Here is a 13,231-nt window from a genome sequence, read left to right as displayed (position 1 = left end):
AGGATGTTTTTCTTATCAAGACTCATTTCCACAACAGAGAAGAAGCCAACATTTTGAGAAAACCTTCAGACTTCCTATTATCTTGTAAAGATAAATGCACTTGCATATGTTTCTTGGTCTTGGACTCAGAGATGTAATTCCTTTTAGGAACCAAAGAGAAGGGAATAGACTAGTCATTTAACATGTGTTTTTAAAAATTAGGCAGGTGACAGCCATGGGAACTCGATGTGAACAAGATATCCAACAAGGAGCAGGCAGCTGTTGCATATTCCTGATTGAATACCTCCACCCCCCTGCATTCTGATGGCACACCTGTGGTTTCTACACACCTGGGGAGGTTAGAGGGAAGAAAAACATTCTAGAAATTCAGTAGCAGAAATCAGAACATGGTCCCAAGCTGGAGAGAGAATTTCCACAAGTAGAGTCTGACCATTTCCACTGAGAGCAGGACTTTTCTACTTTTCATCTTGCATGCTGTATGGAGGGATTTAGAAACAGGGCTGCGTAGGCTCACCTGACAAGATTTCTTGCTACTTTGTCAAAGCTCCCATTCTCCCTACAGGACTGAAAAAAACAAGGGCTAATTCAGCCTCCGCAGTCTTCCCCCTAGCATGCAGGGTACCTTTGGCCCCTTCCCAATGTCTGCTGTCCAGCTCCTACTTAATAATCACAAGCTCAAGTTTAAGAAGAAAACCAAGACGAGGAGGCTAAACACCATCATCTCAAAATGACCATGTGTGTGCTACAAGGGCACCATCAGCATGCTTTGGGTATGGGCTGCTCGGCGCGCGCTGCCTCTGTGAGGTGCATCTGTACAGGGCTGGGGATCCCCGTGGCCCTGGCCACAGTGCAGGAACGGCTGGGGCTGACGACCTGGCCTGTGGCCACTGAGACACGGGACCAGGCTCCCTGTCTGCCCCTGGATTCCTCTCTGGTTTGACTGTTGCATACTTGGTTCCACTTCCTTCAATAAGGTACACCTTGCTTTCTTAGTAAGACCCCTTTATTCTCATCTGCTGCATCCAGAGATACATTTCTTCTTGATATGTTAAACAGTGCAGGTTTTCACAGGCAAATATTTTATCCATTCAGTAGCAAGTACACTTGCTACCTGGCTGCCAGCACATCGTTACCATATTGATCCTCTGGGTCCGTTCTGTGAAGGTAAGAGGCTCCAAGAGAGCTGTTCTCCCACTGTTTGACTTTAGACTGATTGTTTGCTGAAAAACGTTGGGAGTTTTACAAAGCTGTCTTCTTACAATAAAGACCAAATGGGGCTGAAGTCGTTACTGTCCTGGTCATAAAATGGTCTCTGTGGTCTGAACAGGACAAAACCGCCCCTTAACACCAACATTATAAAAGGAAATGTATGAGCTAAAATATTTGGATAATTGGTTTACAGGAGCTGAAAGAGCCTGGCAGTGGGGAGTAGAGGGTGATTTACTATAGACAGGCACAGTTCCACACTTCCGCAAGCACGGATCATTTCTGCTTCATTCAGCAGCATTTCCACTGCCTACCCTGCTCCAAGCACAGAGTGTGCCAGTCTGCCATGGCCTACCCAGTCAGCCAGTGCTACCACTGGGAAGAGGAGAGATCCTGAGCTTGCTCATGATGCCAAAATGCATTTCAGAACTCTGGTCCAAATGAGACTGGAAAGATGGATCTGCACATGTAATCACAACATCGCTTCAAAATCTGCTCCTTTTGATAGCGTGGATAAAAAAAAATCCACTTTAGTTCAAGGGGAAACTGCAAAGGTTCTTAGAAAAAACCCCAAACATCTACTGAGGGTTAGACTACATTTGTGAAAATCACATCCAGCTCAGGAAATCCTGATGAGGGTTGAGGCAGTTTGAGAGTGAGAGGGAACCTGAGGGAAGTTCCTACACTCTTCCCCAGGCAGTTCTTTCAGCCAGTGCTGGAGACAGAAGGCCAGGCTAGACAGACCTCACACCTGACCTGGCATGGCAGCTCCTACATTCCCAGGACAAGGCTTTGCATTCTTCACCCTGATGTTCACCCCATCCACACATGACCAACCACCCTGCTGCAAGCTGCTGGTTTATGGCCTGTTTCAGGCAAGAGGTTTTTCTACACTGTGGACAGTTAAGACCTTCAACATGGCAAGAATTTCTTTTTCTTTGGTTCTCAGACAAAACAGAGTCTTACTCCAAATGCCATCACTAACTCATGGTTTGACCTCAGGGAAGTCCATGCATCTCTTTCATTTGTGTAACAACCTCGCTTATCTATTGCCAGACAGAATAAAAATGGATATGAATTTTTATTCACATTGACAATTGTCAAATTAAAAGTTACAGATGATAAACCAATGTATTATTTTACTTACAAAAGCAAATGATTAGTGACACATGGGTTTATTATAATAAGTCCCATCAAGGAGGAGACTTGCCTGCAATTGTGATTTTGTGATAACAAAACAGGTTGTAGTTTCACAAACCCAGATTGCCAGCATCTCTGTTTGGCAACTATCTTCCTAGCCATTTATTTGCACACCCATGCCTGCTCCCCTCCTTGTACAGAAGATGTCCTGGCTTCCTAAAACTGGGTTTGCTGTACCATTGAATCACAGCCATTGAACTCAAAAAGAGACAAAGCTCCATAGCACATTACAGATCCCTCCTTTACCTGCTCCTGTCTATTCCTTTTTGTACAGGTGAAATAAGGGTTCAATTTTCTCTCTGTACCACAGGAGCTAGCAGCCTGCCATGTCTCCCGCAGCTAACACTCTTTTCTGCTCCATGGGAGACTAAATCCTATACCCTCAAGTCTTCTAATTGGCTAAAAAAAATAAAACCAGGAGCAACATTTTCAAAGCTGCATTTAGTTTGAATTTTGCTGCATCTAGACCAACCTAATGAAAGGACTCTTGAGGGTGAGGGGGAAAGTGTTGAGTTTTCTCAATTATACCAAGTGGCCTAATAAGAGAGATTATGTCTCCCTTAGAATCTTGCCTCTATAATAGCAAAACACACTGGAACACCTGCCCACTTATTACAGACAGAGGGAGGAAGTCTTATCTTACAGTATTAATGACCTGGAAACTAGAGATGTAAAATCAAATCATAGCAACTACAGGAACCAACCACAGCAGACCATTTATCCTTAGTCTGAGAGCTAACACGGTTCAGAAGCACTGCCACGTAAGAAGACAAAAAGGTTCAAATACCTTCAGTTGAATCAAGGAAAAAAACCAGTAAATAATACAAATAATGTTCTTGTTATGCTACCTTAATAATTAAGCGTATTTTAAATGCAAACTACCTGTGATGAAGAACATGTACAGATTCTTGCTGTACATATTGACAAATGTTCAGGCCTGATTTTTCTAAAGCAGCTGACACACCTGACATTAAACTCAAGTCTTAACATACCTCCAGTTCTTCAGTTGGTGAGGGTCACACAGTCAAACATATAACCCCTCTGTCGATGAGGGACCTGGGCCAAAGGGGCAGATGGAGAAGTGCAGATCTGAGCTGTGCTCAAGTCTAGAACTGCCTGTCATGTAAGTGTGCACTCTGGGTCAGGCTGGAGCTCCCAAAGGAAAGCTCTGGCCTGACTGGTGTGTCTTGATGCATTCCCAGCGTTTGTTTCTATCTTCTGACGGATAAGAGCGGGGGCAAGACTAAGCAAACTCACTCTAACATCAGCAGCAGAGATATCCCAAGGTTGAGTTTTCCAAAGCAAAAAGTGCAGACATTTTGAACCAAAGCCAGTGGTATGGACAGAGATCCCACTGTTAATCTCACAGCGTAGCTACAGCAACTGGGCAACTTGCCCAAGATGATGATAAGTAACTTCAGCAAAGCAGAAAAGTGAGCCAGCAATCCTTCCCTTAAGAATCTAACAATGTTTGTATCCATCTCTGCCAGCAGAGATTGCACTGGAGCACTGTAGGACTGAAGTGTTGTGAGTTAGAATGGGGGAATACAACCTTACTCCTCCTGGAGGACCTTTAGGAAAAGCATCTCAGGAGCCATTTGACATACCTGGAGCTGCTTCAGTAGTTCACAGCAGGTGAGATGCAAAGAGAGGACAGAGAGCTAAGGGAGGCTTCCAACTTATACAGATATAACCAGAGTAAAGACTGGGACAGTGACTGTGTAGTCAGCAATTGCCATGCTCAGAGTATGCAAAAATCAGAGGATAATTATCTGCCAGAAGCAATTTACTAAACACTGTGAAGGGATTTACAAAAGCATAGAAAGCAAACTGAACAGCATAGCAGAGAAAACATCTCAGGGATTTGAACTGCTTGCTTTAAGTCTGACAAGCTAGTGCTGAGTCTCCAGTAACTGTAATTAATGACAACAAAGCTCTTCCTAGAAAAAATTCTACTTGCAACAAAATCTACAACTTTTATAATAAAGCTTTTTGTTCCAAAAATTGGTATTAAGAGCTGACTCTGACTGCAACCAGTACCCATACTGGTAGGTTACAGTTGCCCTCTGAGATGACGCATCACTAACAGTTACACAGTCACTTCCAAAGCTCTAAAAACTGTGATCAAACTTTTCCTTGAAAAATGGCAATGTAAAAATCCTTAGTGAATATTAGTGTTTCTAGCACTTACCAAGAATTTTCAAGTTTTATGAAACGCAGGGGAACTGAGGATAAAAATGCTTGAATTATATTTACTTGAGAACTTCAGCTTCTCAGTCAGAGAGGGGAGAGCAGAATTCAACACAGAAAAAACACCGATTTGCAGTTTATCTAAGCAACAGGTTCCAGCAGAAGTAGTGGCACATGAAATTACCCACACAGGCACTTCAACCAGATCCCAGAGAGGCTTTTGCTGACGGTCAGAATCACTCATCACAAGAACGCTAAGGAGAACTAACCCGTCTCCTGGTTTCATTTTGCTTGACTATAGATTAAGCAGAACATTTATTTTTCTGCCTAAGTGAAACACAGATGTTCAGACAGTAATTTCTCTGAGTTGTTTCTGACGAAGACCCTAGTGGAATCAGCAGCCAGAGGCTGTGGTTCCACTCCATGTAAACAGCAGCAGAAGCCAGAAGTCCTTCCTTGAAAGAAATAACTCAGGTGTGTTGCACCCATGACTGTGTCAGTGCAGGTGGCTTTACGGACTTGCTAAAGGTCTCCTTTTGAATAAAACTCTACTAGAATGAGTGTCAACAGCTAAATGGAAAGAAATGCTTTGCAATGAGGAACAGTATTACTTTTCTAAGGCTTTGTATAAAGCTACTTCAAGAATCTGTAAGGCAATACCAAGGAAGGATTTTTCTCACACAGTACATTTTTCAGTAAATAATCCTTCATTTTCTCCCCTGAAACCGCTAAGTTTTTTCCACAAGACACTGTCCTCTTACAGCTCATGAGAACTGAGCAGTGCCAAAGTCCCTGAACGATAACAGGGTCTTCTTACATTTAAAGTTACTCAGATAATTCCAGCATATTCTTCTGAATAAAGGCAACTAAGGAAAGGTTAAGATACCTTGCAGTAATGTTTCCGTGGTGGTGCGCTGCTTCATGATCTGCCTGTCTTCCACTTCACTATCGGATCCTTCATCCTCTTGAATCTCTATGTCGGAATCATCCTTATCTGCTTAAAACAAAAACAGTTGATAAGTATCACTCAAACCGACCTACAACTCAGAAGAGCAGCTGGATTCAAGAGATGCTTGTTCAAGTCCAAGATCAATTAAAAATGCACTTGCATTGGCTCAGCTGACAGGCACAGGGAAATAGCCAACATCCACGTCCTAAGGAAGGCATCCTTCTACATGTAAGTGCCAAAGAAGCATACATTACAACTGTTTTGAGACAATCCTCAGATTGTACCATAAAAGTGCTGTTCTAAATACATTCTTTGAGTATGAAGCATACTTACAGTCAGAAGGTGCTATTTCAGCAACTGATTTAAAGATAAAAGTATTTTACAAGTGTTTGGAAAGTGTGGGCTTATTAATACATCTTCCAGTCTTTTACCCTGACATTAGCAATATCAAAAACTGTCCCCTTAGACCCCTGCCTTTCATTTAATCATAGGTTGGAAAAGCACAGTGTGAGATCCCCAGAAAAGCTGTTACAGCCAAACCCAAGATGCCTGGAGAGACAGGAAAGCTTCCCAAGATGCAGGAACTTCTTCAAATATTTTCACAATCTGCCTTCATTTTCATCTTCCTATCCAAACTAAAGCTTATTTAGTCCCTTACTCCCAGATCCCCATCACTGAACTGGAACAAACCTAAAGGACTTAAATTGTCCTTCAGATGTTTAAAAGGATGACAAAAATCTTCAGATACTTAAAAGTGCCTGAAAAGAAAAGGGCAGACTGTTGACCATGTCAGCTGTACAAGTCCTGCCTTGAGGCTCATCCAAACTGATTCTCCTCTGAGCCTATTCTGAAGTAAAAGAGCGGGTGGGAAGTTGGTGCAGAAGTGTGCAGGAAGTTTGGAGCAGGCTCTGCTCCATGTAAGTCTCCTTCTGTCCCATGAACTTCTCCCCTCTCTCATTGTTCATGTCAGCCTGCTTGTGCAAGCTTCTTGGCTCGCTAAGATCAAGCTGAGCTTTCCAGCTACTGCCCACTTGTGATTATTTACTTCTCTCTTCAAACATTCAATGAGCCAGGTCCACAGCTCCTGTCATCTGATGGGGCTCTTCTCACCCGTGTAGAGAGGAGCCCCCCGGCACCAGCTGATCCTACAGCTCAGAGCTGATGCTGAGTGGTGGCCTGCCCACAGGAGCTTATGGAATTAGCAGTGCTGTGACAAACCCAACAGGACCCCGTCTGAGGTAAGCACCCAGCCCAGCAACAATAGCTGTTAATTATTTAGAGAAAAGAGGCAATTCTTTCCCAGGTACATTTAATTACACACACGTCTGAGCTGAAAATAAAAATAACTACTTTAATTATGATTAGTAATGAGCTGACACATCTTTGCAATATTTAATTATTGGACAATACACAAATATTAGATATTTTTCCATGATCTTTTTCATTGCAATATGAAGTTAATGACAAAACATAATGGCAAGGGATGTATTGATACCCTGGTAAGACTACGAGGCTCCAGCAATGTTAGCTACAATTTCTGTTTGTGCTGCACCTTCCTCTTTGGCAAGTGAAGGCATCGCTCCCTGCTGTGTGACCTGAATACTGTTTCTGTTCACCTGGTATTCAGGAAAGCGAGGTTCTGTTCAGCCCTTGCCCAGGCAAACTCCCTGGGAAGAGCCATGTGGAGCCTAAATAAAGGATTCAGGTTTGTGCTTTGTATGTTAAAGAACGAGACTATCTCATCTGCGATGGCTCTCATTGCTACTACTAAAATGTCCTTGTTCTTATTTTGTGTGGGGTTTTTTCCCCTTCCTTTTTTTCTTGCTATTTTGAGCAGCAATTCCTCCCTTTCAGGTTTTGTCATTTGTACTTGTCCTGTTACACAGCACCACTGGCTAGAACTGAGGATGTTGCAGAGAGCCCTTATGATTCCTTTGCCAAATCATTTCAATTTCATCCTCATTAGTACTTTCTGCTTCTTGCTGGGATCTCCTGAGCATGAGCTGCCAGCTGAGATGGGGACTAATGGAGCCAGTGCTCTCTGCTGACAACCCAAAGTGGCAAACCCAGCTAACACCACTTTGGGGACAGGACTTGGAGCAGAGACACAGTGATGTGATTCTGCTCTGGTTGGGGGCACAACTGTAACAGCATGGGGCTTAAATTTTACATTTCACTTATCTGGAAACCTTTTTTTAAAAAAAAAAAAAAATCTTTTGTGGTAACAGACTCTCAGATATAACATGTAAAATATACTTCCCCTGGGACAAAGCAGCGGTAAAAAGACAAGAATAAACAGGAATGAATCTGCCAACTTCCTTCTGCTGTACACTGAAGTGCTCTTTCAAACTACCCACACTGATGGCTCAATGCTCTCCTGAGGTGAACCCTTCCACCTCCCTGTAGTGCACTCCTGGGCACTCCAGCCATTTCTGACTTACTTCAACTTGCAAAAAAGTAAGCTCATTTCATCATATAATTCCCTATCGTATCTTTCTGTTGGAAAGTGGGACTTGCAGGAAGACCCCACGGTGAATAAGTGCCTTGCAATAGAAGTGGTAACTACTGTGGAGAGAGAATCAGTAGCTGGAGGGCCCCAAGCTGCTGCTTTATGAAAGGAAATGGTTTAAAGAGCTTTTTTTCCCCCCTCACCCAGCTCTTTTCTTCTTTCTTTCAGGTTCTCTGCTATTCTCAATCTCCTCTTTCTCACATTATTTCTTTTATCATTCTCCCCCACTAACTCAGATGTTTTAACTCTCGTCTGTCAGTGATGAAGTTGCAGTTTTCTGCTGTTCAGCCCACATGTGGATGCTGCAGAATACCTCTGGCAAGCCCCAGAAAAAGCATGCCCAACAAGGCAAGCCAGCAGCAACTGCACGCCCAGCTTTCATTTATGCCTTTAAAAATCCTGGATTACCTTTCAATACAAATGAAGATTCAAGTGGTGAATTATCAGCATATAAGCACAGTTCACCACTTTTCCTACAGACTTGTGACTCTGAAACAAATATTGTTATGAATCTATGGTAAGAGTTTGGATTTTCTTTGAACAGACTAGCTGGAATTCTGATGCACCTACCTCAACACAAAGCATGCAACAACAACACAGGAACAACACCATAGGAATGACAGTGAACGTATGCTGGAGGGTGAGAAAAGTGGCAGCTGCAAATGTAAATTCAGCAACAGTAAAATTTCTGCCTCCAAGTCTTCTTCCCACCACCTGGAAAGACTTCAAGCATTTTCACTTGCAAAATAGTGAATGTATTGTTCTAACCCAGCTCAATGGCTGCTATCACCAAGCCCGGATCTATCCAGTACACAATCTTAGTTATAATCAGCTCAGCAGAATCATGCTGAGCCAAAATCTCAGGGACACAGAAGCAGAGCATATTGATGAAAATTTATTTAAATACACAAAATAAAGATAAACTGAGTACAGGCTTCTTATCAGGATTAAATGGCAGACTAGTTCAATGCTGTGTGTGACCCATCCTAGCTAAAGCACTAACAGGGTTCCACCACCCTACATCCCTCATTTTACATGCCCATTTTCAACAAAACATTCTTGGTATTCATAAAAAGGTGACAATTCAGAAAGTTTCATTTAACAACATATAGAAAGAAACCACTTGTTGCCCTAGGAGAAGTCACAACCACATCTGTGTAATACTGCATAACAGAAATTGCAATGCATCAATTCCAGGGAGAGAAGGAACGTTCTTTATGGAGAAAACCTAGATTTTTCTTAGTATCAGCATAACGCAACAAAGATAATAAAGCATACTACTACAAATTCCCACGTACTAGTACACGGAGTACAGAACACATTCTAATGGAGCTGGCTTATGAGATTTGCATGGGTTTATGTGAAGATTATTTGATTTTTCACAACAAGCTGCTATTCAGCAATCCATGTGCCCAAATTCAGGCCAATGCTGGCAGCTTACTGGAACTTAAGGCTGGTATTCTAACAAGCTCCTATATTTTTACTATGAAAAGATAATCAGCAGAACAACTCCATAAACTGTGTTTGGCCTATTTCCCCACCGCTGGGACTTACTCTACTACATGGAGAATACTGGCAAAATATCAGACTACCTGAGAGAGAATATACTGGGATTTTAAACTCCCCTCGCCTTACATTTCAACATTTCCATTTCATAAAGGTGGGTTTCAGTCAAATAAATTCGTTTCACTTAAGGCAGTTGAGCCACAAAAAAGTACCTCCTGGTTACAACTGAAAACCACTGCTCTCAAAAGATGTGTTATTTGTTCCAAAGCACACCTACTCTTTCCAGAAAAAGCCAGAGCAGATACCTGGACCGATAATACTATATTTAAATGATTTAATTTTTGGTAATTTGCAACGCTTGAAGGAAAACCAGCATGATTTAATAACTTACCAGTGATTTCATTACAGATTTGTTAGTTTGCATAAATATTCAAGTAAACGTATCCAACTGTAAAATAAGCAGGTACTGTGGTGAAGATAATGAGCACAAAGGACACCGTTTATTGATACACTTTAGAATTAGATGCAAGTGTTGTTTAGCATGTTCAATTTCATAATAAAAATCGCTGCTTTGATAACACCGGCACTGGCTCCACAGCAATTACTGGATTCAGCACGATGTTGATTTTGGTGAAAAAAACATGAGAAAAATCAGGTGGGCAACCAACAGCCACTTGATCCAAAATAAAATCTGTTTAATAAATAGCATGAAATTTTAGACCAGGAAAAAAAAAGGTTGTGGATTGGGATTTTAATGTGACCAAAGGGAGAGTGAAGTTCAGTGCCCACTTGAAAGCCTTGGTTGTAGCAAATCCATGCTCTTGTCTCACCAAACTCAAGAGCATCAGGCTGTATATCAGCCTCAACACTTATATATTCGCAGCTCTACAGTTTGAACAGAAAGGCAGGCTTCCATAGATACATTTCAGTAGGGAACACCCTTTGTCCTTAGCACAAAACTGAGATTCTTTATCTGACCTCTAAGAAAAATTCATCCTGGTACTGAGACCTACTGATCAAGGTCCAGACACCTGTGGCTCCTCCTAACTTCAGCAGAAAGTTTGGATGTCCAGACCTGCGTATACTAGAACTGGGCAGTAACATACCAGCAAGCAGCAGGTTGCAGAAGTAGGTCTAAGTGCACTTTCTTACCTCACTTGGTCATTTTAAACTTGTCTATTGCAACAGTATCCAGAATCCCATTTTTAACAGTAAGGATGATTAACCGCTGCCCAGGGAAGCAATGGGTCTTTGTCACTTGAAATAATTAAGAATAACTCTCAATGACAAGCTCCATTTAAACTGGGATTTGTAGTCTTGGCACAGGAATAACTACCGAAGCTATTTTTTTGGCCCATTTTATAGGGAGGTCATACTTGGTGACCATAACTATTTCTAATGATCTTAAAAGCCAAGAATCCATCAAAGTACTATTAAATTAGAACATGAATTTGCAATTATTTAACAAGCAAAACATAAGACTATTGTGGACAAGTTCCAAGTGTCTGTTACAAGAAGATGGATGGTCTGAGCACCCTGCTGGTGACAGTGCAATATCACCCATGTATCTCGCCCTCGTGGGAATTGCCCAGTAACTCACTGCTACACTTCAAATGCCGCAACTGTTGCAATGGGCCTTTTTGTTTATCTGCTGTCAGATTTTAAAGCATCCATTCTGGACTAGAAAGGGCACAAGAGATTCAGTGCAGCACCAAACTGCAATAGCGTCATGTGATTTGCTATCCAAAGCACAACATCTATTTGCTCTGTTTAATTGAGCAAGACGATAGAGCTAAGCACATTTTGCTTGGCTGTCAGAAAAGAAAGAGTTAGCTTGGCAACAAGAACTGGCCAAGGAAACACTTTGGTTGTGTACTAAGCAGAACTGAAGCTCTCCAGGAGCATCAGTTAATCCTGTTGCTATTGCTGAAAATTTTATAGTGCAAATTTCAAAATACAGTGTAACAGGGGTGTTTATTCATTTTACAGACCAAGCAAGCATATGCAGGGGGGCCTGACTGGGGTGGCACACCAGAGAGTGGTACAGTCAATGAAAAATGCAGTTTTACATCAAATACTTTTTCAAACTGAAATCAAACCTGGGCATAGTGTTGCTCAAAAGAAATATAGGAAATATTTTGAAAAATTTGAAGGGTTTATTTTTATATTTTCAAAACAAAATATTTTACTTTTTTTTTTTACCTATAATTTATATAGTCTGCTTTTAAATTGACAAAAAAAATCTTAAAAAGAAAGAATGCAAGAAAACGCATGTGGAAAAGTGTGTAAAAAACTGGGCAAAAAAGATCTGTAAATCAGTAAGCTGATTAGTCTGAAAAAATGTATTTCAGTCTAGAAACATTTCTACTTGTTACTTTTTGCTCAGCAAATGCTTTTTCAACCTTGGATGAACCTGAAAACACATCTTGAATTTCTGTTGTGGTCAATGACCTTCCTTAGCCCTCTCCTCTCATACCAAACCATTATCAGAACAACTCTTCACGTGTCTACACCTGACAATAGTTCTATCAACAGCCTTCACAGTGCTCATCCCAGTAGCATCTCATATAATGTTTTAAGAGACTCTCTGCCATTAACCACAAGGAAACCAAGCCCTAACCTTCAGTCAGTTGGCATTTGTTACTTTGCACCAGCTGGATGCGGCAGAAGGGCAGCACACTGTATGAAACCTCATCATATACTGGTTTCTTTAAGAGCATCTTATGTGAAATAAAGAATACAAAAACAACAGCCGTTTACTTACCATTTATCACAAAAAACACTTCTGTACTGCTGTAAATACTTCATCATGTATATTTTTATCATGCAAATAATACTCAAAGCCTGATCTGTATCTGGAGTTCAACATCTTTATGTAATTTAAGAACAGTTTTTCATATAACTTCACGTTAGCTTTTCTTTTTTTTTGTTAGTGCAGAGGTTTTATGGAGATGCTGTCAGAAATAAAACATGATTTGCCACGTATTCTAGCAAAAGAACAAAAAGAACCAGGCTGTTTCTGAATCATAACTTCTACACTTTCTTTCACATTTCATGTGAATACCATGACATATCCATGGGCTTTCTATATTCTTAACACAGACCTGCACAATTCAACCTACATTCCATAGCTCTTCTTTACAAGAAATATGATTTAGGTTTCTCTGGCGTTAGTTCAGCCTGAAACTCAACTGAGAGCTGTTCAGAATTCCTGCAACTTCTGCTGCTGAGAAATGAACTGTTAATTTGCAACCTTTCTTACTAAATTACCGGGAGATAAGGTCAAAGGATCCAGACAATGAGACAACTGAATCAATTCCGAATGTACGCAAAGGTAAGAGTGCTTACAAGGGCAGAACAGATGATGACTTTTATCAGTTAATGGTAACAAATTTATCACCAGATTCCAGCCTATGCTGTTAAAGAGCCTCATTAAGTGTTTTGCAGCTCACAGGGGCAAAGTGTAATGAGAGTTAGAGAACCTTCCCTTTTCCTTGCAGGAGGCGCTGGCTCGGTCCTACCCCTCTGTGTAGGAAAGGAATGAATACATTCAAACAAAGCTCACTCCACCACTCTGGACCTTCAAGATTCAGACAGAGAGTCTTAGGATACTGAGAGACTCTAGGCCAGCCTGCCCACCTTCCACTGAGCGGAGCTGCAAGGGGAAGAAT

General features: G+C 41.4%; 1 protein-coding gene across 11 annotated transcripts in view; it reads right to left on the bottom strand.

The window, feature by feature from the left end:
* CLUAP1 (clusterin associated protein 1) overlaps window positions 1–13,231 on the bottom strand; it is a 75,383-nt gene that overhangs the window by 12,687 nt on the left and 49,465 nt on the right. For 9 of the 11 annotated variants that reach the window (XM_074919230.1, XM_074919232.1, XM_074919234.1 and 6 more), the window contains one exon: window positions 5,483–5,593. In XM_074919230.1, coding sequence (XP_074775331.1) covers window positions 5,483–5,593 — 111 coding nt within the window. The remainder of the gene's footprint in view (window positions 1–5,482; window positions 5,594–13,231) is intronic. The other 2 variants (XM_074919231.1, XM_074919233.1) reach the window with 1 other exon arrangement.

The sequence above is a fragment of the Athene noctua genome, chromosome 15 (assembly GCF_965140245.1).
Source record: "Athene noctua chromosome 15, bAthNoc1.hap1.1, whole genome shotgun sequence".
NCBI lineage: Eukaryota > Metazoa > Chordata > Aves > Strigiformes > Strigidae > Athene > Athene noctua.
Note: the sequence above shows the minus strand (reverse complement) of the source record. Positions and strands in the feature narration are given on the sequence as shown.